The sequence below is a fragment of the Moschus berezovskii genome, chromosome 1, assembly GCF_049115385.1.
Source record: "Moschus berezovskii isolate FMDL1 chromosome 1, NW_MosBer_1.0, whole genome shotgun sequence".
NCBI lineage: Eukaryota > Metazoa > Chordata > Mammalia > Artiodactyla > Moschidae > Moschus > Moschus berezovskii.
The window spans coordinates 48,696,480-48,723,283 of NC_142460.1; the positions used below are offsets into that span (position 1 = coordinate 48,696,480).

A 26,804-nucleotide genomic window follows, 5' to 3' on the forward strand; every position below is an offset into this window, starting at 1 on the left:
TATTTACTGTTAGATACAAATTTTTCAAGCAAGTAAAAAGGGAAAAGATGCTTTTTAAAAAATTTTTCTTTGATTATTTCATCCAGGTCAAATAAATTTATGAAAGAAAGCATAGTATAGTACATAGTATCGAAAGCACCTTAATCCATTTGGACTGGTATAACAAAATACCAGAGACTGAGTGGCTTAAAAACAGCAGAAATTGATTTCTCACAGTTTGGAAGCTGGAAGTTCAAGGTCAGCTGCCAGCATGGTCTGGTGAGGGCCTTCCTCCAGGTTGCAGACTTCTGGTTATATCTTCATATGGTGAAAAGGGCTAGAGAGCTCTCTGGAGTTCTAAGTTCACTAATTCTATTTAAAGAGCTATACCCTCATAACTCACACACCTCTCAAAGTCCTACTACCATCACATACTAGTGGCATCATATCAGGAATTAGCATTTTAACATATGATTTGTGAGGAGGACACAAAACATTCAGATTATAGGATAAAGTATAAAAAGTTCTGGAGTTGGACAGGAGAAGCAAATTTCTATCATTATTACTAGTACATATTAATAATCATTCATTCCTAGTAATCAAATTTTTCTGAGGTATAAAAACAACATATGACCATGTTGGTTATCCATTTTAAATACAGCAGGGAGTTTGGGATGGACATGTACACACTGTTATATTTAAAATGACTAACCAACAAGGTTCTACGGCATAGCACATGGAACTCTGTTCAATGTTTGTGGCAGCCAAGGTGGGAGGTGAGTTTGGGAGAAAATGGATGTGTAAGCCTGAGCCCTTTGCCATCCACCTGAAACGACCACAAAACTGTTAACTGGCTATACTCCAATATAAAATTAAAAGTTCAAAAAATCCCAAAATGTATGAAAATTAATTTATTCATTGTACGTAATAAAACAGAAACAGACTCAGAGATATAGAGAACAAACTAGTCAGTCAGTCAGTTCAGTCGCTCAGTCGTGTCCGACTCTCCGCAATCCCATGAATCACAGCATGCCAGGCCTCCCTGTCCATCACCAACTCCAACTCCAACTCATGTCCACAGAGTCGGTGATGCCATCCAGCCATCTCATTCTCTGTCGTCCCCTTCTCCTCCCGCCCCCAATCTTTCCCAGCTAGTAGTCACCAGTAAAGAAGAGGGACCAGAGAGGGAGGAGAGAGTATGGTATTAAGAGATACAAACTGCTACTTATAAAACAGATAAGAAACTAGGATAAATTGTACAGCACAGCCATTGTTTTGTAATAACTTTAAATGGAATATAATCTATAAAAATATTAAATCACTATTTTATCCCCCTGAAACTAATATTAATATTGTAAATCAACTATACTTCAGTTTTAAAAACTACCAAAAAAATAAATAATTTATTCACCATTTAATGCAAAGAGTAGGTAACATGTCAGAGCTCATAGAATCTAATTTAAGAACAGAAAAAAAAATATCTGCAGCACTTAAAAAAATTGTAAAACTCAGTTCTTAAAAACAAAATGTAACAAACAGCCAAAAGACCTAAAACAACAATGAAACCAGTGGTATAATAGTCAACTTGCTTCACAGTTTCCTAAAGTCAGGCCTTACAGACCATAGGAGAATCAAGCCCTTTGGTTTATCCCTTCAAAGACTGGGTATACAAATGGCTTTAACATTCAGTAAATACTTTTTGAGTGCCTACTCTGTGCCAGGCACTCTTCTACAGACTGAAAATATATAGTATTAGCAAACAGAAGAGCAAAGGGCCCTGCTCTTGTGAAGCTTATACTGACTTGGAAAAGGGATTATATATATTAAATTTAAATCCCTCTTATTGTATACTGTAACTACTTTTTTCTCCCTTTCTCTTCAGATTAAGAACTCTGGCTGCAATCCCATATTAAAATGTCTCTATTCCAGACAATATGCTCTCCTGGGAATTATATTATGTGTGGCAATATTCTAGTATTTTCAGGTATACATATAATTTCAGTATTTGTAAGAAAGAAAAAAATCTATAAAACAAACATACATTTCTTATTTTAACTCTAGTTAATACTGTTAAATAACAAGTGCCAATAAAAATATAAGTCAGTCACAGGATTTAGTGATAAATGCGATGAATGCAGTTATATGTCCAAGGAGGGGAAAGAAAGGGACACGGAAACATTATATATTTATTTGAGCAATGGGCTAAAATCAAGAAAATGTTAAAGGATTTAGATATCCTTTTACATAATCAAATCTGTAATCTGTAGTCCAGATTTGGGACCCACCCTTGAGGAGACTAGAGAGACTGGGTTGGCTCTGTACACCATGAATGCAGAGCTACGTAGTCAGCCAAAGAGAGGACAGGCACATCTCAGGCTAATTCAAGGAGCTTAACAGAGGAGAAGAGGAAAAACTAGAGCCCTGAAATTAAAGAGCAGAAGAAGACCAAAAAAAATCATATCCCCAAAAGGCATGGGTCTCCAACACAGTATTGCCTCCTTCATGTGGCTTATCACAAAATCAATTATATCAAGTGTGTCTTCACAAGTAAAAATTCTCTGTTTGGCTGATTTGAACACGTTTCATTTTTTTAAATCAAACTTTCTGTTTCCCAGGCTGAACTTTTGTAATTATTCAGTCATTCTTCTAAAAGATTTCCAAAGTTGATAACAACTAGTAAGTTCATTATCTTACCAACCAAACAGTTCCCGTCTAACATATTTCAATTTGCTGATGACTTCTCTTAAATTTTCCTCTATTTAAAAATTTACAATGTTTCTCCTATAATTTATCAGGCATCAGTTTACATTCTAACATTTTAAATCAAACTCTGCAAACAGGACAAAAAGAAAATAGTAAGTTCAAATGAAAACATGAGGGAGGAAATACCTTTAGTTTGGATCCATGAGGTACTAAGACAGATTTATTCTGCTTTGGTGGGATATACAGCTCCCATTTTCCAAACTCCAGTTTTTTATATGGGTATGAAAATGGATTCCAATCATCTGAAATACAATAAGGAAGATCAGTTAAAAACTAATATTCGACAAATTTCAATCAAATTATAATACACTGCCTACTTATACAGAATCAAATTACCTAAAAAACATTGCTTCCTAAGGTGCTAAACAAAATACTAATCATTTAGAAAAAGCAAGGTACACTTGTGCTGAGTTGCTTCAGTTGTGTCTGACTCTGCAATGCTATGGACTGTAGCCCGCCAGTTTCTCTGTCCATGGGATTTCCAAGGCAAGGATACTGGAGTGGGTTGTCATTTCCTTCTCCAGGGGATCTTCCTGAACCAGGAATGGAACCCACATCTCTTATGTCTCCTGCACTGGCAGGTGGGTTCTTTACCACTAGTGCCACCTAGGAAGCCCTTTGCCTTTTGTATCTGAAAATTAAAATTACAACACATTTTCCACTGTACTTTCAATTCTATTTGATCCATAAATAGGATGATGGACCCTTTTTCAAGAAACACCTTCAACAAAAGGAGATAATAAGAAAAAATAGAAATGCGTTCTAAGCAATTAGCTAAGATACATGTCATGGTAGAAAAAAATGATGAAAAATTATTAAAAACATATTAACTAAATCCACAAGTGTGTGTCAGAACTGAGTTAAAATCTAAAGAAATGTTTCAAACAAGAAAGGTAGAAGCTATAAACTGTAAGAGGCAAAAGAGAGGTGGACCAAAGACGCTGAAAGAAAGCCAAAATGAACAAAAGACCATAAACACATGGAAATTTAACACAGTGATAGAGGTAGCACTATAAATCAATAGGGAAAGGACATACTGCTTAATAAGTGGTACTGAAATAATTGGTTATCTTTATGAGGAAAAAAAACAAATCTTTACTTAATAATATACTGAAGAATGAAGAATCCTTTAAATATAATGCTTAAATACAATAAATAAAACTAAAATATTTAGAAGAAAACACAGGAAAATATATTTATAATATTGAGTTTGTAAGTGTTTTTAAACAAGAAACAGAAGCACGCACACTCATATACACACACAAAACCTTAAGGAAAAGCCTAATAAAGTTGACTGCAAAAATAACACACTTATCTTCATACATAGATAAATAGAATGACAAATTATCAACTGGGAAACTACATTTCTAATGAGTATTATCAAGAAACAGCATCCAAAATATATGAAGATCAATCGATGGGAAAAAGAAAACAAACCAATACAAAAATCAACAGAAATATCCAGAGAAGGACATATGAGTGGCCAATAAACATACAATGATGCTCAAGCTCACTCATAATTCAGAATATGCAGCAAAAATATGAAAAGAAAAATGAGAATGTCAAACATCAAATTCTATTGTGATTTCCACTGAATAGAGGAAAGAGAACATAGGAAGTTTTAATAATATCTGTAATGTTTTATTTTTTAGGGTAGGTGGTGTATATGAGATGCTTATCCCATTTTCCCCTATTTGTTTATGCTTGAAATATTTCCCTGTTTAAAAAAAACATAAGCAACCCTGTGATGCCATCCACTGTAGTGCTATGAAATTAGATTCTCAATTGAGATAAGAAAAACAACAGGAAACTTGCTTTATTCCATGATTTCTTCTTTTACACAGCAACACTTTTCACCACATGTGCCTGAAGGTTTTTCACCCTCTGCCAATCTGAACGTTACAGGTAGAGTTGGGGGAAGAAACAACATTTAAACAGATCCTTCTAAGCATTTTCCACTCCACCTCAGAAGACAATCTGAAAATATCTAAAGGCGGTTTATCTTCAGAAACAGCTCAATAAGCTCTGTGCTATTATATTCTCCTGCCCCTAAAACATCAAATACATATTTCATCTGTTTATAATGTGACATTCCTTTAACACAGTAAAGACTTTCAGGCATAATTGAGGCAGGGAGCTTGAAATATGAATATCTAGGTAGTACAGCACTTTATACATTTACTGAATTTCTCTTTAAGCTAATCACTTAAGACAATTAATAAACTTAAGACATGCAGCAGATCTTTTCCTGGTTAGTTAGATTTGAAAATAAAGGGTACAGTTCATTATTCATTCATTCATTCATTAAATACATACTGAGTGTTTAATGTAGGCCTTGCTCAACGCCAAACTGAAAATTAGTGTTCAGAATGACAGTCGTATTTCATCCAGAAAAGGTTAAACTGAGTAACAGCACACCAAAATGAGTTGTAAAATACATAATATAGGATCCTCTAAAAATTCAACCATAAATAAGATTGTTACTTTGAAAGTGAAGCTTTAAATATATGGGAAATTTTCATATGCAGATTTACTTAAAAGCTTTACTCAATAATGCAAAAATAAATGTGGTTTTGAACATTTGTTTTTGAATATCAGTTCAAACAGTTCTTTAGCTTGCAGTCACTTGAGTTTTAAAGATCTATTTCAATGGATAATGTTTTAATATTTGTATAAAGAAAACTACTTTTACTGAATCACATTTTCCTTTCATAGTGTCTCAATTTCCTAACATACATAGTGATTATTTCTAACCCTAGACTGTAAAAAAATGCTTTTTCTATCATTTTAAGAGCTTATTAGCACATCTCCTCCTCATGGAAATTCAGGTGTTAACTTCTACTACAGGTACATTTTTCTTGATGAACCCCAAACTTCAATGAAAAATCTGGACTACCTTCACATATGCTCCAAAAGAAGCAATGCAGAATATACTAAAGGTTTCATAAGGGAGAGAGGGGAAGGTTTGCAAAAGGCATACATGCATGAAACAACTTCAGGTTTTTGCACTGGACAGTTGTCTCCCACATAAATACCTCTTCAGCCACAGTACCAGTCTTTATCTCCTTGATTCCTTCTCCAATCACTCTTCAGCCCTGAATTTTCCTTTCTGTTCCTCTTTTATTAAATGCAATTGCTTCTTTCCATTTGAAAAATGGACACCGATCAAACTAACCACTTCTACTGTACTGCCGGCATATAAAAGATTCTTTTCTAATAAAATCAGTTTATCCCTGAATGGATTTTCTAAAAAATAGCTAATAAGTGGAACTTTTCTCTATAAGATATAGATGTCTAAGGTCCAGGAACATAAAAGTCAGAAAAATCATTGGATTTGGATCTGTTCTCATAAACTCAACACTGCTGCTGCTGCTAAGTCGCTTCAGCCGTGTCCGACTCTGTGTGACCCCATAGACAGAAGCCCACCAGGCTCCCCCATCCCTGGGATTCTCCAGGCAAGAACACTGGAGTGGGTTGCCATATCCTTCTCCAATGCATGAAAGTGAAAAGTGAAAGTGAAGTCGCTCAGTCCTGTCCAACTCTTCCCGACCCCATGGACTGCAGCCCATCAGGCTCCTCCATCCATGGGATTTTCCAGGCAAGAGTACTTGAGTGGGTTGCCATTGCCTTCTCTGAAACTCAACACTAAACCCTTAGATAAGAAAGAAGGAACTACTACCATTAAGGTATATTTAGGTATGACTGTTGGAGAAGGTAATGGCACCCCACTCCAGTACTCTTGCCTGGAAAATCCCATGGACAGAGGAGCTTGGTAGGCTGCAGTCCATGGGGTCGCTAAGAGTCGGACACGACTGAGCGACCTCACTTTTACTTTTCACTTTCATGCATTGGAAGGACATGGCAACACACTCCAGTGTTCTTGCCTGGAGAATTCCAGGGACGGGGGAGGCTGGTGGGGTGCCGTCTCTGGGGTCGCACAGAGTCGGACATGACTGAAGTGACTTAGCAGCAGTAGCAGCAGCAGGTATGACTGTGGGAACTAATTGTGGAAGTACACACAAAAAAATAGGTAAATAAATATTAAAAATCCAATGACTGGTGTAAAAGTATTAAGCAAAATTGAATGTTTTGTTTTTAAATGAAATTTGCTTTAGAAAAACACAGGTGGCAAGATAATGAGTTCAAGGATACATTTGGAGAAATTTATGTCTCATGAAATATCATGAGAGTTTATTCCTGAAAATAACTGAAAGTAATATGAATAATGATAAATAAAAGTTAAAGTAATATAAGCGGTTTAAGTAATATAAATAATATCATTCTAAGGCACATTAGATATATCTAAAGTACACAGTTTTAGAACAAGATGACTCATTTTTCATTTTAATCCTCTATGAGTTTATATCCTGAATCCACAAGATAGAATTAATTTTAATTAAGACAATGCTGATAGTCTGTGTCTCTGTGTAGGCCTCAGGATAGGACCAAAAACATCCCATCACCACCTGTGACGATTATTTGCTTCTCTATGAAGCACAGAACTACATATTGAGAGTTCTGTAATTCAGTGGTTCTCAAGCTTTAGTTCATATCAGAATCACTTGTTAAATCAGATTGGACTGTTTAAAACAGACTGCTGGACCCCACCTTCAGAGTTTTTTGATTCAATAGTGTGGCCCAATAATCTGCATGTCTAACAAGTCCGTGGGTGATAATGACGCTGCTAGCTGAGGGTGCGGAGAAGGCAATGGCAAGCCACTCCAGTACTCTTGCCTAGAAAATCCCATGGATGGAGGAGCCTGGTAGGCTGTAGTCCGTGGGGTCGCTAAGGGTCGGACACGACTGAGTGACTTCACTTTCACTTTTCACTTTCACACATTGGAGAAGGAAATGGCAACCCACTCCAGTGTTCTTGCCTGGAGAATCCCAGGGACGGGGGAGTCTGGCGGGCTTCCATCTATGGGGTCACACAGAGTTGGACACAACTGAAGTGACTTAGCAGCAGTAGCAGCAGCAGCTGAGGGTGTACGTGCATGCAAGCTAAGTCGCTTCAGTTGTGTCTGACTCTTTGTGAACCCATGGACTGTAGACCGCCAGGCTCGGGGACCACACTGAAAATCAACTTCGTGGTTCAATTACTGACTTCAGGTGTTCTCTGCTCACAGATTTGTGAGTGATCTTCTAGATTAAATTAGATTTATAGATTACCAAATAATTTTATAAATCAGTAGCTCAAGGAAATTCTGAAATAGAAATTATCATTAATAATACTTCAAAGCAAATATTACTCACACGAAATTTAGAATTTGGGATTGACTAACATTGTAAGGTGAAAAGTGAAAGTGAAGTCGCTCAGTTGTACCTGACTCTTAGCGACCCCATGGACTGCAGCCTACCACACTCCTCCTCCCATGGGATTTTTCAACCCACTCCAGTGTTCTTGCCTGGAGAATCCAGTCTATGGGGTTGCACAGAGTTAGACACGACTGAAGTGACTTAGCAGCAGCAGCAGCAGCAGCAAAATTATAAAATCCAGAAGGATGACCAGTGAGATGAAGATTATAGAACAGACCTGAGACATTAAGGAATCTGAACATGTTCACATCAGGGAATAAAGTTTACAATTTGAACATGAAAAGAAAACATATATTAAGATGAATATTCAATATACTGTTATAAGGGTCTACAGATAATGTTTCCTAAAATATTCTCACTAAGAGATTGCATGGTTAAAATGTATGGGCGATTTTGATCAGAAAATAAATTAAAAAACTTGAAGGCTTTTACCTAGAAAAGTAATATTAACATTTTTAAGTATTAACTTATCAAGTCACCTTCCTTTCTATGAGTCATTTCCTGCCATAAGTTAGACATTGCTAGGTTTAAGGATTAGGAACCCTTAAAGGCAATGTGTGGGGCTTTCCTGGTGGCTCAGACAGTAAAGAAACTTCCCGCAATGTGGGAGACCCAGGTTCGATCCCTGGATCAGGAAGATCTCCCTGGAGAAGGGAATGCTACCCACCCTAGTATTCTTGCCAGGAGAATTCCATGGCAAGCTGTAGCCTGGCAAGCTACAGTCCATGGGGTCACAAAGAATCGACATGACTGAGAAACAAACACTTTGACTTTCACTTTCAAAGCAATATGTATATATTATTCTAGTTTTGGTATTTTAAGAACATGTTTCCCGCTTGCATAAATTATTTTATTAAAACATGTTCTAAGACTTTCAATGATTATCAACTTTGAATAACTTGACACATTTTAAAACCAAACATTTATGTAAGTATTGTATTACTAACAGGCTGAAATTCATCACAGTATTTTACCATGCAAAAAATTCTATTTGTCCATAGACTCAAAACCAGCAGACAAATTTAAATCGAGATATGGAAAAGAAACGACATGATACACAGTTTAATATGAACTGCAAACACACATTTGGCACAAGCAATCAAACATTAACTAAGGTCATTGCATCAGGCACACAAATTCTATATTTATCTCAAGTCCAACAACCTTTCTTTTTCTAATGTAATAATCCTCACATAAAATTCTTAAATGTCAGCCTTCTTCAAATATTCCCAAACACTTTAACATACAGTAAAGTATTTCTGTTCATCACCACTTAGCCACCTCATTTCTGAAGAGTTTTTGAGTTTAATATATATCTTCCTTATGGGCTTTCCTTATGGCTCAGAGGGTAAAAAATCCACCTGGATTGGGGGAGAACTTAGTTTGACCCCTGGGTTGGGAAGATCCCCTGGAGGAGGGCATGGCTGGCAACCCACTCCAGTATTCTTGCCTGGAGAATCCCCCTAGAAAGAAGAGCCCGGTAGGCTACAGTCCCTGGGGACGCAAAGAGTCAGACACAACTGAGCGACTAAGCACATGCATGGTTGAAATGGCCCCAACTTACTATGGGTAGAGCCTTTGATGCAAATGCCAATGAGCTGAAGAACGTGATCCACACTTGGGCCAAACCCTGCTGTAAGCAGGCCTCAGTGAGCAGTGAGGTAAGGTCCCCAATGGATGCAGCAGATATTATATCAGATCTAATGTAAGGCCAGTACCAGCTTGGATGACAGATATTGGTCAGTTTCAACCTAAGTGGATATCCCTCTCATCATAAGTTATTAAATATTTGGAATATCACCTCCTTAAAGCAGGTAAACAGCCTTCCTCATCATACAATGCTGTTTGTTTCAAGCTTCATCTCATGTAGAATTTACATGAATTTGTAATGCACAGTTGGCTTGTCATAATAGAAGTTATAGTACTTCTCTTATGTCAAGGCAGTATCTAGTCTGTTTCCAAGAAGTCGTAAGATTCAGAACTGGAACTTGCCATGGCATTGCCCTTACCCAGAATTACAGAAGGACCACACTATTTTTGGAGGTGGATAAGAGCCATCCTGACATACAACTCTGTGCTGTTTAATCTCCTTCTCTTTCCCTCTCTCCAGATCATTCTTCCCCTCAGTTGGGAACCTGAAAATCACCAAACTTCTGCTGGCAGCTAGCACCCTGGAAATAACCTTAAAATCTCCAGTATTACTTATTAGGGGAACCTGCTCTTTACATAGTTTAGGACAGCTGTGGTTTTCAAGAACATAATCTAGAATATGTCAAATACCACTAATTTTAGAAACAAGGAGACACTAATATCTAGTTATTTTAAAGAAGAATAGTGCTCAGTCCTATGATATGTAGCTTTCTGGAAATTAGGAAATGGATTAAATTATCTAGAATTTCACTTACTATACTGTTCTTAAAGGTACACATAGAAGAAAAGGTCTCCAAGTTCAAAAAAAAATAGTGTGGCAAACGTGAGTTTTAAATATAATTAACTATCCGTCTTTTTTATAGGAATGGTATTTATGTTATGATACATTTACGAAAGAAAGGAGGTGATAAATGAATATACAGTTGACCCCGTATATCAGAGAGTTCTATATCAGATTCAACCAAACAAGAATTGAAAATATTAGAGGAAACATTCCAGAAAGTTCCAAAAAGCAAAACTTGACTTTACCATGCCCTGCCAAATATTTACACAGCATTTACATGGTATTAAGTATTATAAGTAATCTAGAGATGACTTAAAGAATACAGGAGGATTACATAAGCTATATGCAAATGTGCTGTGCTTAGTCGCTCAGTCATGTCTGACTCTTTGTGACCCCAGGGACTGTAGCCTACCAGGCTCCTCTTTCTAGGGGGATTCTCCAGGCAAGAATACTGGAGTGGGTTGCCAGCCATGCCCTCCTCCAGGGGATCTTTCCAACCCAGGGATCGAAACAAGGTCTCCCGCATTGCAGGTGGATTCTTCACTGTCTGAGCCACCAAGGAAGCTCAATACTTGTATTATATAATATAAGCAAATACTACACCATTTTGTAAGGGAAATGAGCATCCTTAGATTTTGGTATGTGCAGGTGGCAGAGGCCCCAGAACCGATCCACCAAGGACAAAAGGATAACTTCACAAAGCATGAAAATCTATGAATAGAAATGGTCAAGTATATGAAGAGGGAAAACAAAGATTAGTTTGACAGGATTGTAACTTGCTTTATTTTGACTATAAGACCAGGAAAACAATTCATAAAATTAGAAAATTTAATAAAGCAAAAGCAGGGAATAAGAAAAATAAAGTCTCTTAAAATGGAAACAAACGGAACCTATGTGATGGAATTTGGACACAGGGTCTTCGGGAGGTAGTCAGGTTATAAGGGTAGAATCTTCATGAATGAAATTAGTATCTGCATAAAAGAAATTCCCCCCTCCCCAAAGAAAGAAATCCCAGAAAGATCACTCCTCTCTTCTACCAGATGAGGATTCCTCAAAGGAAGGACTGCAGCCTATGAATCAGGAAGGTAACCCTCAACAGACACTGAATCCGCCACCACCTTGATCTTAGACTTCCCAGACTCCAGATCACTGAGAAATAAATTTGTTTTGTATATATATATAAACCACCTAGCCTGCAGTATTTTGTTATAGCAGCCTGAACAAACCAAAACAAAGCTCATTCCTGCTTTTCCATATATGAGGAAATTTCCATAACAAAAATGTAAAAACATATGTTATGAGGTCTCCATGAACAAGACTTTGTCCAAATCTCTTTCCTTGCTGCTGCTGCTGCTGTGTCACTTCAGTCGTGTCCAACTCTGTGCGACCCCATAGACAGAGGCCCACCAGGGTCCCCCGTCCCTGGGATTCTCCAGGCAAGAACACTGGAGTGGGTTGCCATTTCCTTCTCCAATGTGTGAAAGTGAAAAGTGAAAGTGAAGTCACTCAGTCGTGTCCGACCCTTAGCGACCCCACAGACTACAACCTACCAGGCTCCTCCATCCATGGGATTTTCTAGGCAAGAGTACTGGAGTGGCTTGTAAAAAGTGATCTTATCAGCCAAAGGGTCTAGGATTTTAGATTATTTATTGTTCTAAACACAAACTAACAAACTGCTTTCTGGATAAGCAGTTTCAGTTCATACTCCCACCAACAGCATATGAGAATAGTCAACTATCCATATCCTCAACAGCACTGGGGATTATCATTTTTAATAACAAGGCATGCCTGCCTTGCTCAACCAGGATTCACTAAGAGAATTAAGATTGAATGCCCTACAGATCCACTGTATGTAATAAATTAACTTCTCTTCAACGCATCTTAGAATAGTACTTGTTATGTACTACACTTGAGAGAAAATAGGCATTCAAATAATCTTCTGTGTTCTGTGGGTCAGATTCAGAACCAGCATAAGAAAAGTTGCCTCTCCTTATTGTCCCAGTGGCTTTGATAACCAGTGTTTTCATTTCTTTACAAAACAGGTTACAATTACAAGGTCTTACATCCTCTTTAAGCCTATTTTTATTTGGGAGAAATTGAGTCATGGATATCATATTTTCTTTTAAACTTTTTCATTTAGTTCTCAGTTCAATTCAGTAGTTCAGTGGTGTCCAACTCTTTGCGACCCCATGGATTGTATAATGCCACGCTTCAATCACCAACTCCAGGAGCTTTCTCAAACTCATCAAGTCAGTGATGCCATCCAGCCATCTTATCCTCTGTCATCCCCTTCTCCTCCAGCCTTCAATTTTTCGCAGCATCAGCGTCTTTGCCAATGAACCAGTTCCTCGCATCAGGTGGCCAAAGTATTGGAACTTCAGCTTCAGCATCAGTCCTTCCAATGGAAACATGGTTTGATTTCCTTTAGGAGTGACTGGTTGGATCCCCTTGCAGTCCAAGGGACTCTCAAGAGCCTTCAGCAATGCCACAGTTCAAAAGCATCAACTCCTCAGTACTCAGCTTTCTTTATGGTCCAGCACTTATATCCATACATGACTACTGAACTAGTCATGTACAGACTAATCCATACATGGATTAGTTCTGATTTTGTCGAAATATAATAATGTGGTATTCTTTATTGTCTAATACATGGTAATCAGAATGTGGTCCACTGAAGAAGGGAATGGCAAACCACTTCAGTATATTTGCCTTCAGAATCCCATGAACAGTATCAAAAGGCAAAGTGATAGGATACTGAATGAGGAATTCCTCAGGTCGGTGGTGCCCAGTATGCTACTGGAGATCAGTGGAGAAATAACTCCAGAAAAAATGAAGGGATGGAGCCAAAGCAAAACCAATATTCAGTTGTGGATGTGACCGGTGATAGAAGCAAGGTCCAATGCTGTAAAGAGCAATATTGCATAGGAATCTGGAATGTTAGGTCCATGAATTAAGGCAAATTGGAAGTGGTCAAACAGGAGATGGCAAGAGTGAACGTAGACATTCTAGGAATCAGTGAACTAAAATGGACTGGAATGGGTGAATTTAACTCAGATGACCATTATATCTACTACTGTGGGCAGGAATCCCTTAGAAGAAATGGAGTAGCCATCATGGTCAACAAAAGAGTCCGAAATGCAGTAATTGGATGCAGTCTTAAAAATGACAGAATGATTTCTGTTCGTTTCCAAGGCAAACCATTCAATATTACAGTAATCCAAGCCTATGCCCCAACCAGTAACGCTGGAGAAGACGAAGTTAATCGATTGTATGAAGACCTACAAGAGCTTTTAGAACTAACACCCAAAAAAGATGTCCTTTTCATCATAGGGGACTGGAATGCAAAAGTAAGAAGTCAAGAAACACCTGGAGAAACAGGAAAATTTGGCCTTGGAGCACGAAATGAAGCAGGGCAAAGGCTAAGAGAGTTTTGCCAAAAGAACACACTGGTCATAGCAAACACCCTCTTCCAACAACACAAGAGAAGACTCTACACATGGGCATCACCAGATGGTCAACACTGAAATCAGACTGATTATATTCTTTGCAGCCAAAGATGGAGAAGCTCTATACAGTTAGCAAAAACAAGCTGACTGTGGCTCAGATTGTGAACTCCTTATTGCCAAATTCAGACTTAAATTGAAGAAAGTAGGGAAAACCACTAGACCATTCAGATATGACCTCAATCAAATCCCTTATGATTATACAGTGGAAGTAAGAAATAGATTTAAGGGACTAGATCTGATTGATAGAGTGCCTGATGAACTCTGGACGGAGGTTCGTGACATTGTACAGGAGACAGGGACCAAGACCATCCCCATGGAAAAGAAATGCAAAAAAGCAAAATGGCTGTCTGAGGAGGCCTTACTAATAGCTGTGAAAAGAAGAGAAACGAAAAGCAAAGGAGAAAAGGAAAGATATAAGCATCTGAATGCAGAATTCCAAAGAATAGCAAGGAGAGATAAGAAAGCCTTCCTCAGCGATCAATATAAAGAAATAGAGGAAAACAACAGAATAGGAAAAACAAGAGATCTCTTCAAGAAAATTAGAGATACCAAGGGAACATTTCATGCAAAGATGGGCTCGATAAAGGACAGAAATGGTATGGACCTAACAGAAGCAGAAGATATTAAGAAGAGGTGGCAAGAATACACAGAAGAACTGTACAAAAAAGATCTTCATGACCAAGATAATCATGATGGTGTGATCACTGACCTAGACCCAGACATCTTGGAATGTGAAGTCAAGTGGGCCTTAGAGAGCATCACGATGAACAAAGCTAGTGGAGGTGATGGAATTCCAGTTGAGCTATTTCAAATCCTGAAAGATGATGCTGTGAAAGTGCTGCACTCAATATGCCAGCAAATTTGGAAAACTCAGCAGTGGCCACAGGACTGGAAAAGGTCAGTCTTCATTCCAATCCCAAAGAAAGGCAATGCCAAACAATCCTCAAACTACCGCACAATTGCATTCATCTCACACGCTAGTAAAATCATGCTCAAAATTCTCCAAGCCAAGCTTCAGCAATATGTGAACCGTGAACTTCCAGATGTTCAAGCAGGTTTTGGAAAAGGCAGAGGCACCTGAGATCCAATTGCCAACATCCTCTGGATCATGAAGAAAGCAACAGCATTCCAGAAAAACAACTATTTCTACTTCATTAACTATGCCAAAGCCTTTGACTGTGTGGATCACAATAATCTGTGGAAAATTCTGAAAGAGATGGGAAGACCAGACCACCTGACCTGCCTCTTGAGAAACCTGTATGCAGGTCAGGAAGCAATAGTTAGAACTGAACATGGAACAACAGACTGGTTCCAAATAGGAAAAGGAGTACGTCAAGGTTTTATATTGTCACCCTGCTTATTTAACTTATATGCAGAGTACATCATGAGGAACGCTGGGTTGGAAGAAGCACAAGCTGGAATCAAGACTGCCGAGAGAAACGTCAATAACCTCAGATATGCAGATGATACCACCCTTATGGCAGAAACTGAAGAGGAACTAAAAAGCCTCTTGATCAAAGTGAAAGAGGAGAGTGAAAAGGTTGGCTTGAAGCTCAGAAACATTCAGTAAACAAAGATCATGGCATCTGGTCCCATCGCTTCATGGGAAACAGATGAGGAACAGTGGAAACAGTGTCAGATTTTACTTTTTTGGGCTCTAAAATCACTGTGGATGCTGATTGCAGCCATGAAATTAAAAGACGCTTACTCCTTGGAAGGAAAGTTATGACCAACCTTGATAGTATATTGAAAAGCAGAGACATTACTTTGCCAACCAACGTCCATCTAGTCAAGGCTATGGTTTTTCCCGTGGTCATGTATGGATGTGAGAGTTGGACTGTGAGGAAAGCTGATCACTGAACAATGATGCTTTTGAACTGTGGTGCTGGAGAAGACTCTTGAGAGTCCCTTGAACTGCAAGGAGATCCAACCAGTCCATTCTAAAGGAGATCAATCCTGGGTGTTCATTGGAAGGACTGATGCTAAAGCTGAAACTGCAATACTTTGGCCACCTCATGCGACGAGTTGACTCACTGGAAAAGACTCTGATGCTGGGAGGGGTTGGGGGCGGGAGGAGAAGGGGATGACAGAGAATGAGGTGGCTGGATGGCATCACCGACTCGATGGACATGAGTTTGAGTGAACTCCGGGAGTTGGTGATGGACAGGGAGGCCTGGGTGCTGTGATTCATGGGGTCCCAGAGAGTGGGACACAACTGAGCGACTGAACTGACTGACTGACTGAATTGACATGGTAATCAATTCAGTTACTTATTTACTGGGCTGTGTTCAATTGCTCAGCCTTGTTGAACTCTTTACGATCCTACAGACTGTAGCCCACCAGACTTCTCTGGACATGGGATTCTCCAGGCAAAAATACTGGAGTGGATTGCCATCTCCTCCAGGGGATCTTCCAAACCCAGGGATCAAACTGGCATCTTCCATATCTCCGGCATGGGCAGTTGGATTCTAAACCATTGAGCCACCTGGGAAGCCCTGGTTATTTATTTACCAGTCTATTTACTTTTACCACTATATACCATTCAATTATGTCAAAATAGATATACTGAAGAACTCCAGCATAGCAACTATACAAAACATGTAAAAGCAAAACTGTTTTGCTTGAAGTTCTCCTACCTAGCTGGACCCCTCTTCACATCTTTTTCTCTCTCTCAGAGCTTATCACTGAGAACTTAATTCTAAAATGTGTGCCAATGTATGATCTATCTTTGCAGATCTTCCACAGGCCCTTAAAATATGCCTTTTCTTTTCTTTTCAAATTATCCATTTAATTTTAGTTTATTTCATCCATTACAAGTTAAGAATATGTTATATCATGACAATTGGATCTGAAAATATATTCAGTTTCTAACAACTCTTACCATCTATGCTTGACCAAAAGGAAATATTATTTGGGATCTAAGGATAAAGGAATTTATTCATGTTGTGACTTATATTATTGATCTCTATGCCATTTTACCAACTTTGTTTTTGGTCTGAATTTGACTCCTTTTATTTTATAAACTTGCAGTGACAGTAAAGCAGAGAGAAACTAATGGTTAAAACTGAGAAGAAATACAGTATTTGCTTAGAAAGAATGCAAAATGGAACAAAATAGGAAGCGGAAAGAATGGCAGAGAGGTACTAATGCAATATGGTCAATCATCAGAGAAAGTAATTCCATGTGCCAAGAAGAGGTCTTAATTACGTTTTAACTGGCTAGTACACAACTGTATGCCTCCATGTCAATGAACATCTGGAGTTTAGTTGGAGGGCTCACTCATTAGCACTTACTTCAGTTCATAGTGTATCACTATCGATTGCAATTTAATCTATTATGACTTCCCCAGAAGCCATAAATTGATTTGATTTTAGGAACTCTTTTCTGCATCCTAAAACAAAATCTTTCATCTTAGGTTGCTCCACTTGAACCAGTCTCTGGTGTGAGGGCACAAGAGAAGCCTATAGGCACCAGGAAATCAATTATATAAGTCTCCCTGCTAACCCTATAGCCACTTATGAAACTATTTCAATGAAAGTAAAACATTTTCTAACATGGTTAGCAATGTAACAGAAATAAACCCATGTGTCGAAGATCAACTGATTTTCAACAAGGGTGACCGAGACCATTCAATGGAGAAAAATCGTCTTTGTAAGAAATAGAGCTAGGACAACTAGGTCTTCACACACAAAAAGACATACTTGGACTCCTATTTTAAAACATATACAGAACTAACTCAAATGGATCAAGTAATTAAATGTAAGAGCTAAAACTAGAAAACTCTTAAAAGAAAACACAGGGATAAATCTGGGGGACCTCAGTTCTCTAACATGGCACCAGAACTATAAGTGACAAAAGAAAAATAACTGATAAATGGGACTCCTTCAAAATTACAAAGTTTGTATGTCAAAGGGCACCACCAAAAAAGTGAAAAAAGGGATTTCCCTGGTGGTCCAGAGGTGAGACTCTGTGTACCCAGTGCAGGGAATAAGAGGTTCTATCCCTGGTTGGGGATCTTAGGCTGGGGAAATAAGATCCTGCATACCATGGGGTGTAGCCAGAAAGAAAAAAGAAAGTAAAAAGACAATTCACAGAATGAGAGAAAATATTTGCCAATCATACATCTGATAGGGGACCTAAGTCTAGAATATACAAGAAACATTTATAGCTCAGTGTCCTGGTGGCTCAGATGGTAAAGAATCTGCCCACAATGCAGGAGACCCTGGTTTAATCCCTGGGTCAGGAAGATCCCCTGGAGAAGGAAATGGCAACCCACTCCAGTATTCTTGCCTGGAGAATCCCATGGACAAAGGAGCCTGGCAGGTTACAGCCATGGGATCACAAAGAGTCATACACGACTGAATGACTAACACACATATTAAAAAGACAACACAATTTTTTAAATGTGCAAGTGATCGGAATAGACATTTTTATAAGGAAGATGTAGAAATGGCTAATAAGCACATTAAAAAGATGTTCAACTTTATTAGTCATTAGGAAAATGCAAATTTGTAACATAAGATACTATTTCATTCACAATATGATGGCAATAGCCAAAAAAGATGGGTAATTACTGCCAAGGATATGAAGAAAGTGGAAACCTCATGGAAATGTGGGAATGTAAAACAGTGCTGACACCTTGGACAACAGTCTGGGTGTCCCCCAAACCAACAGAGCTGCCATTTTGACCCAGCAATCCCACTCCTAGTTACAAACACAAACCATATGTCCACACAATAACTTGTGTATGAACGTTCACAGCAACATTACCCATGATAGTCAAAAAGTGAAAACAGCACAAATGTCCATCAACAAAAAAATGGATAAATAAAATGTTGCATATGCACATATGGAATATTATTTTGCCACAAAAAGGAATGAAGTACTGATACACACTATTACATGGAAGCTTGAAAACATTATGCTAAGTGAAAAACACCAGTCACAAAAGACTACATATTATCTGATTCCATTTATATGAAAAATTCAGGATAAGAAAATTTATAAAGACAGAGAAAGCGGTTGCTTAAGCCTAAAAAGAGGATGGGGAGATTCTGAGATGGTAGCTAAATGGTACAGGGTTCCCTTTGAGATAATGACAATATTCTAAAACTCACTGTGGTTATGGTGTACGACTGTTTCAATATACTAAAAACCATGAAATTGTACACTTTAAATAGGTTAGTTGTGTGATATGTGAATTGTATGTCAATAAAGCTGCTAAAAAATAAAAGTATTTTAAAGGTCAGGTAGCCTTTATTTGTTCACTTCTATTGAGCTTTTGAGTTAGACAAAACTCAGGTTCCATCAGAGATATTGTAAAGGGAAAGATCACAAAGAGAGACATATATAAAAATTTAATACTGAAAAGCTATCTTGGTCAATAAGTAGACTCAAGAGTCTAGGTGGATAGTTGAAAACTTCTTTGAAGAGAAAATAATTAATTGCTTCAAGGCTTTGAAAAAGTAGAATAACTTGACCATATGAGAAGCTGGGGTGGGGGGTGGGGGGTAAGCTTTTAAGCAAATAAAAATTTATATCTTCTTCTTCTGGGGTCCAGACTATTAGTAGTTTTATGAGTGATTATCAATCAAACTCCTGCTGCTAATGTAAGAATTTACCTTGGAGTCTGAAAGAGTCCTGTAAGGAAGAGAAATCTAAAACTATCATACAATCTACTCCCTTAAGAAGGAAAAAAAAAAAATGGTAGGAGGGGTTTGGTCTGAGCAAAGGCTGACTCAAAACTAATAATGTAGGAAGAAAGAGTTTTATTATGATAGAAGTAATTCAATTAATTAAAGTAACAAAAAATAGGATGACTGTGTCGCTGATGGCAGACGCAGTAGTTATGCATTGTCCTGTGAGGAAAAGGAGCTTTGATTTTTTTCTTGTTAAAGCTTATTCTTGATTTTGCTCTTTATTTTTATCTGTTTTCAATGATTTTAGCTCATTCTGAGGTTTTCAAATCTTCTGTTTCTTCAGGTTCTTCATTCTCAGCATTCAAATATTGTGAAGTGAGGTATTTGCTAATTCTGAAATAACCTCAAAGATAATGAAGAAAACCTCTCTTTTGGTCCAAGTCATCCTTTGGTTCTCCTGCACTGACAGCCCAACTTCGTGACCCCTATCTCTACTTCCTTATATCTTTTCATCCCCTAAAATTGGTCTCAAATACTTTGGCAGATGTCAACAGCAATCTCCAACATTTTAATCCCAACCGTTCTTTTCAGACTTCAACTTCCCTGAGCTTTCAGTGGCATTTGAAACTCTTGGTCACTCCATTTTTGGCATCAGTGATACCCATCTCAGTTATTTCCCTTAATCCTCACAATGAAGATGGGGAGGAAAAACAGGGAATGTACTTGAAAGCTATATCAGAGTTAAGATTGAAAAGAAACATGGTTTTTGGTTATTTAGGGGTTAAAGTCAGTGGTTAACTTGGGTGTTAACTGAAAAAGAACAGGAAATACAGAAGTGGGAGGGAATTTTTTGTTGCAGTAGTTCAGGCACTAAGTTGTGTCCACCTCTTTGTGAACCCATGGACTGTAGTACTTCAGGCTCCTCTGTCATCCACCATCTCCTGAAGTTTGCTCAAATTCATACCCACTGAGTCAGTTATGCTATCTATCTCATCATCTTGCCCACTTCTCCTTTTGCTTTCATTCTTTCCCATCATAAGGTCTTTTCCAAAATGAGTCGGCTCTTTGCATCAGGTAGCCCAAGTATTGGAGCTTTAGCTTCAGGATCAGTTCTTCCAACGAATATTTAGGGTTGATTTCCTTTAAGATTGACTGGTTTGATCTCCCTTCAGAGAAGGCAATGGCAAGCCACTGCAGTACTACTGCCTAGAAAATCCCATGGATGGAGGAGCCTGGTAGGCTGTAGTCTGTGGGGTCGCTAAGGGTTGGACACGACTTTCACTTTCACTTTTCACTTTCACACATTGGAGAAGGAAATGGCAACCCACTCCCGTGTTCTTGCCTGGAGAATCCCAGGGATGGGGGAGCCTGGTGGGCTTCCGTCTATGGGGTCACACAGAGTCAGACACAACTGAAGTGACTTAGCAGCAGTAGCAGCAGCAGCAGCAGTCCAAAGAACTTTCAAGAGTCTTCTCCAGAACCACAATTTGAAAGTATCAATTCTTCAGTGCTCAGCCTTCTTTATAGAACACCTCTCACATCCACTGGGCTTCCCTCACAGCTCGGTCAGTAAAGAATCTGCCCACACTGCAGGAGACCCAGGTTCAATTCCTGGGTCAGGAAGATCCCCTGGAGAAGAAAATGGAAACCCACTTCAGTATTCTTGCCCAGAGAATCCCACAGACAGAGGAGCCTGGCAGGGTCCATGGGATCACAAGAGTCAGACACGACTTAGTGACTAAATACTACCTCACATCTATACGTGACTACTGGAAAAACCATAGCTTTAAGGACCTTTGTCAGTGATGTCTCTGCTTTTAAATATGGTATCTAGGTTTCCCATGGCTTTCGTTCCAAGGAACAAGCATCTTTTAATTTCATGGCTGCAGTCACCATTGGCAGTGATTATGAGTCCATGAAAAGAAAATCTGACACTGCTTCTACTTTTTCCCCTTCTATTTGCCATGAAGTGACATGTCCTTCATGTGACATGCCAGGATCTTCGTTTTTTGAATGCTGACTTTCAAGCCAGCTTCTTCAGACTCGTCTTTCACCTTCATCAAGAGGCTCTTTAGTTCCTCTTCATTTTCTGCCATTAGAGTGGTATCATCTGCATATCTGAGATTGTAGATATTTCTACAATATTTCCAGTTTGTAAGTCATTAAGCCTGGCATTTTGCATGATATACTCTGCATAGACAAACCTAGACAGCACATTAAAAAGTAGAGACATTACTTTGCTGACAAAGCTATGATTTTTCCAAAGTATGGATAGTCAAAGGTATGGTTTTTCCAGTAGTCATATATGGATGTGAGAGTTGAACCAGAAAGAAGGCTGAGTGCAGAAGAACTGATGCTTTCAAAACTGCAGTTCCAGAGAAGACTTTTGAGAGTCACTTGGACAGAAAGCAGTCAATCCTAAAGGAAATCAACCCTGAATATTCACTGGAAGGACTGATGCTGAAGCTCCAATACTCTGGCCACCTGATGTGGAAAGACCCTGATGCTGGGGAAGATTGAAAGCAGGAGGAGAAGCGGGCAACAGAGGATGAGATGGTTGGATGGTCTCACCGACTCAATGGACTTGAATTTGAGTAAACTCTAAGAGATAGCGAAGGACAGGAAAACCCAGCATGCTGCAGTCCATGGGGTAGCAAAGAGTCAGACACAACTAAGCGACTGAAAAACAACTCTGCATAGAAGTTAAATGAGCAGGGTGACAATATAAAGCCTTGTACTCCTTTCCCAATTTTGACCCAGTCCGTTGTCCCACGTCCAATTCTAACTGTTGTTTCTAGACCTGCATACAGCTTTTTCAGGATACAGAAGAGAATCACACCTTCTATTACTGCAGAAAGGTCAAGTAAGAAAAGTAGGGGAGGGGATGTTTAATGGGGAAAAATATGTTCATGAGTATATTATTATTTACATTATTATTATTTCTATTACTAATCTACCACCTTTTTTCTTACCGCAAAAGAGAAGTATCTTCTCTGTATAATAAAGACAAAAAATATAAATAAAAGACACTAAAAGCACTCATAAATCCAACTTCCTTTATTTTAACACCTTAAAGTTTTTCATTTTTTTTTACTATTTCTGTATTTATATACACAGACATATTCATTTCCATAATGTCAACTGTATACACAAATATGCATTAATGTGCCTAGTCACTCAGTCGTGTCTGACTCTGCAACCCCATGGACTGTAGCCTACCAGGCTCCTCTGTGCATGGGGATTCTCCGAGCAAGAATACTGGAGTGGATTCTCATTCCCCTCTCCAGGGTATCTTCCTAATCCAGGGATCGAACCAGTGTCTCTTGTGCCTAACCTGCATTGGCAGGTGGGATCTTTACCACTAACGCCACCATAATGTCAATTCTATACACAAATACGCATTAATACATGTATACAAATATTTTAGCTCACAGTTTTGTATCCTTTTCTACACACTACATGATCTACATTATCCCTGTCAGTACATATTCGTTTACCAAAGTAGTTCCCCAGCATGGTTGCTTTCAAAAGTTAGGAATCAACAGACTCCACCCCAGACCCTTGAATCAGATCCAGGTATAGAGCTGGACTTTCATGAAGTTTCCTAATTTTGTGCTATGCACAACACAGGTTTCGTAACCAATAATTTACAATATCGTTCCAGAAACTGGACAGAAAATTAAGACAGGGATCTTCTTCAGTTTTCAATTTATTTAAGGAAGTAAAGGGTTGAGCAACTTCATATGCCGAGAAAAAGGAAATAGCAGAAAGAAAGGCAGAGAGGAGAGACATTAATAGACAGATTTACTCTTTTGAGGAAGAAAAGAGAAAGGATTCAACATACAGATTCATGACATCAACGTCCACTACTAACTTTACAAAGTACGTGGGAAGGATGAAGATAGCTACAGAGATCTTTTTAGCGAAATGGTTTGGATGCTGAAATTTTCCTTTCTGCTGTCTTCTATTTTCCTTGAAAAGTAAAAGCAAGTATTATACTAATGGAAAATGAGGAGGCAGTGAAATGAAGGATTCTGCAAGGAGTGGTGAATCTGAAGTATTATAGCTACTGTGGAGGATGTAAGAAAGAGCTGACTGGGCATGTGCAAGGGATTGCTGTAGAGTGTTAATGGCCTTGAACCAAAAAAGTAGCAGTTCATATGGCTGCGTGATTTTCCTCATGGTGGCCAGAAGCTGTGCAGGAGCAGAGAAATTAGACAATTTGATGTGAGCAACACTGCAGATTTATAAGGTGAGTGCAGTAGAAGCTCAAGGTTCAAGGGAGAGAAAACATCCAGGAAGAGATTGGTTGGAGAGCTTTCAAAAGGGATTTAAAATAGACATCAGTGACAGAGACAGGTCAGAAAGTATCATGGATTTAGATGTCATATTCAGTCTGGAATAATTGGTATCATGGACTCTAGAACAGGGAAATGTTGCTACAGCAATCTTTGTACCGTTTACATAATAAATTTTCATAATGCTTTACAACAGTTCCCCTGTCCCTCATCAGTAACCTCATCTACGAAAAAAAAAATTTTTTCTTAAATCTTGATTGCTACCTTATACCTTTCCTAAGCACATCAAGACCTCTAAAAAACATTGTCACCCTGGCAGATTCTTAAACACATGACTGAGAGATAAGTGTTTACTGTTTTTACACAGTGAGCTGGGAATAGTATGTTACACAGCGTTAAAAATGCTGTGCTGACTTTGTGCACCAAGTAAGAGTCAGGACTAGCCCTCTGAACTTCCCACAAATAGCCTAAACCTGTACCTATTATTACCTGCATCTATAACTATTAACCTGTTTTCACTTATTATATGCGTCTATATTGATATCCTTATTTTTAACTACAAGGTATCTGAAGGTAGAGATCAAATATTCTTCATCCTTGTATGCCAATAACCAGTGTAGTACTCCTATATAAGTACTCAGCTAGCTTTTCCTGGAAGAATAAATTTTCAAGCTTTAATGACAAATCAAGATCACAAGATTAATTTGCAACTGGAAACTTAACAAAGAATAAAATTAGACAAAGAAGATTTTATTTTTACTTTTCAAAAGGAACATAAATAGTATTCCTTAGTAAGACTTATGATAAAGAATTATCTCTACATTTAGCAAATAATGTAAATAATTAAAAAGTGTTAAAAACTAGGTAATTCCATTTTATTATTCTTTCCAATTAATACAGTCACTAACTAAATAGCTGTAAAGAAAAATTATAGTAATTAAAAGAAACAAATGTATTAACTTCTATTTTAAGATAGATCTTCATTTTATTCTTTATGTTCAGTTCAGTTCAGTCACTCAGTCGTGTCCCACTCTCCGTGACCCCATGAATCACAGCACGCCAGACCTCCCTGTCCATTACCAACTCCCGGAGTTCACTCAAACTCATGTCCACAGAGTCGGTGATGCCATCCAGCCATCTCATTCTCGGTCGTCCCCTTCTCCTCCCGCCCCCAACCTTTCCCAGCATCAGAGTCTTTTCCAGTGAGTCAACTTGTCACATGAGGTGGCCAAAGTATTGCAGTTTCAGCTTTAGCATCAGTCCTTCCAGTGAACACCCAGGATTGATCTCCTTTAGAATGGACTGGTTGGATCTCCTTGCAGTCCAAGGGACTCTCAAGAGTCTTCTCCAACACCACAGTTCAAAAGCATCAATTCTTCAGCGATCAGCTTTTTTAGTCCAACTCTCACATCCATACATAATAAATATGTTTCAAGAGGTCACTTTTTAAGTGGTGATATTTAATAATAAGTTAGATTAATTATATATTACATATAAAGTGAAAAGTTTACAAAATTATAGTGTTAAAAAGTGTTGGAGCTCCCTGATGTCCAGTGACTACAACTTGGAGTTTTCACTGCCAGGGACCAGGTTCAATCACTGGTTGGGAAATTAAGATCATGCAAACCTCACAGCACAGCTACCCCAAAAAAGAAGTATATATATATGGGTGTTATAATAATGTATAAATTGGTGGCAGTTGGTGATGGACAGGGAGGCCTGGAGTGCTGTGATTCATGGGGTCGCAAAGAGTCAGACATGACTGAGCGACTGAACTGAACTGAATATATAAATTATATGTAATTAACCTCAGTTCAGTCCAGTTCAGTTACTCAGTCGTGTCCGACTCTTTGCAACCCCATGAATCACAGCACTCCAGGCTTCCCTGTCCATCACCAACTGCCAAAGCTTACTCAGACTTATGTCCATTGAGTCGGTGATGCCATCCAACTATCTCAACCTCTGTCATCCCCTTCTCTCGCCTTCAATCATTTCTAGCATCAGGGTCTTTTCTAATGTATATAATTAAATATCACCAATAAAAAAGTGATCTTATAAAATGTTCAACAGATTATTAATCTAAAGATTCACAAAATGAATAACCATCCAAATATAAACAAAAATATCATCTAAAATAGACCTCTATATGTTATTTCTACATTTATAACACATAGAAGTCACAATTCATTAGGCTATGCTCCTTCTTTTCTGAAATCCAAAATCCAAGAAAATTGAATCACTTTTAAATGAACCAATGTGTTTATTAGCTCTGTGGGGTGTAAGAAAACTTCAATTGCTACTCTATGTCATGCTGATACAGGCATAAACTCTCAGGTTAAACTTCTCTCTTTGTAGTACAAGTTTCAATCCGGATTTTAAAAAGCTTGAGGCCATCAATTTTCACATCTTTCTCCACTCCCATTTCAGAAATCTGAGACCCAATTTCAGGAAAATACTGACAAGTTATATGGAGATTTAACATGTTCAAGAATAAATCTGACTGCCATTAAGGCAATTCCCAATAAAATAAAGAACATTTAAGTCATTTACTATTGTCAGGTTTTCTGGTTTCTGACATAATAGCTATTTATCTAAATTCAAACAAAGGAATAATCATGCTTTTCTTAACCATTGCACTGATCAGATTCAAAAACTCTAAAATTTAAAACAAACTCATTAAAATGTTTCTGTCCCTTTTAACCACCCCTAACAGAGCCCTGCAAGGAGTCCTCTCATCCTAAATTACTCTCCCCCATCACTGGGGGACTAGGCCATATCACTTTTTGAACACATAAAGCCCCTTCCATTCTCTCTTGACAACTGACCATCTGCCCACTACACTAACCCTTTAAATCTATACTTTGAAGAC

General features: G+C 38.3%; 1 protein-coding gene across 1 annotated transcript in view; it reads right to left on the reverse strand.

The window, feature by feature from the left end:
• Positions 1-26,804, reverse strand: part of GBE1 (1,4-alpha-glucan branching enzyme 1) — a 339,164-nt gene that overhangs the window by 219,455 nt on the left and 92,905 nt on the right. Inside the window, exon 3 of the mRNA XM_055412202.2 lies at positions 2,869-2,984. Within this exon, the coding sequence (XP_055268177.2) occupies positions 2,869-2,984 (116 nt within the window). The remainder of the gene's footprint in view (positions 1-2,868; positions 2,985-26,804) is intronic.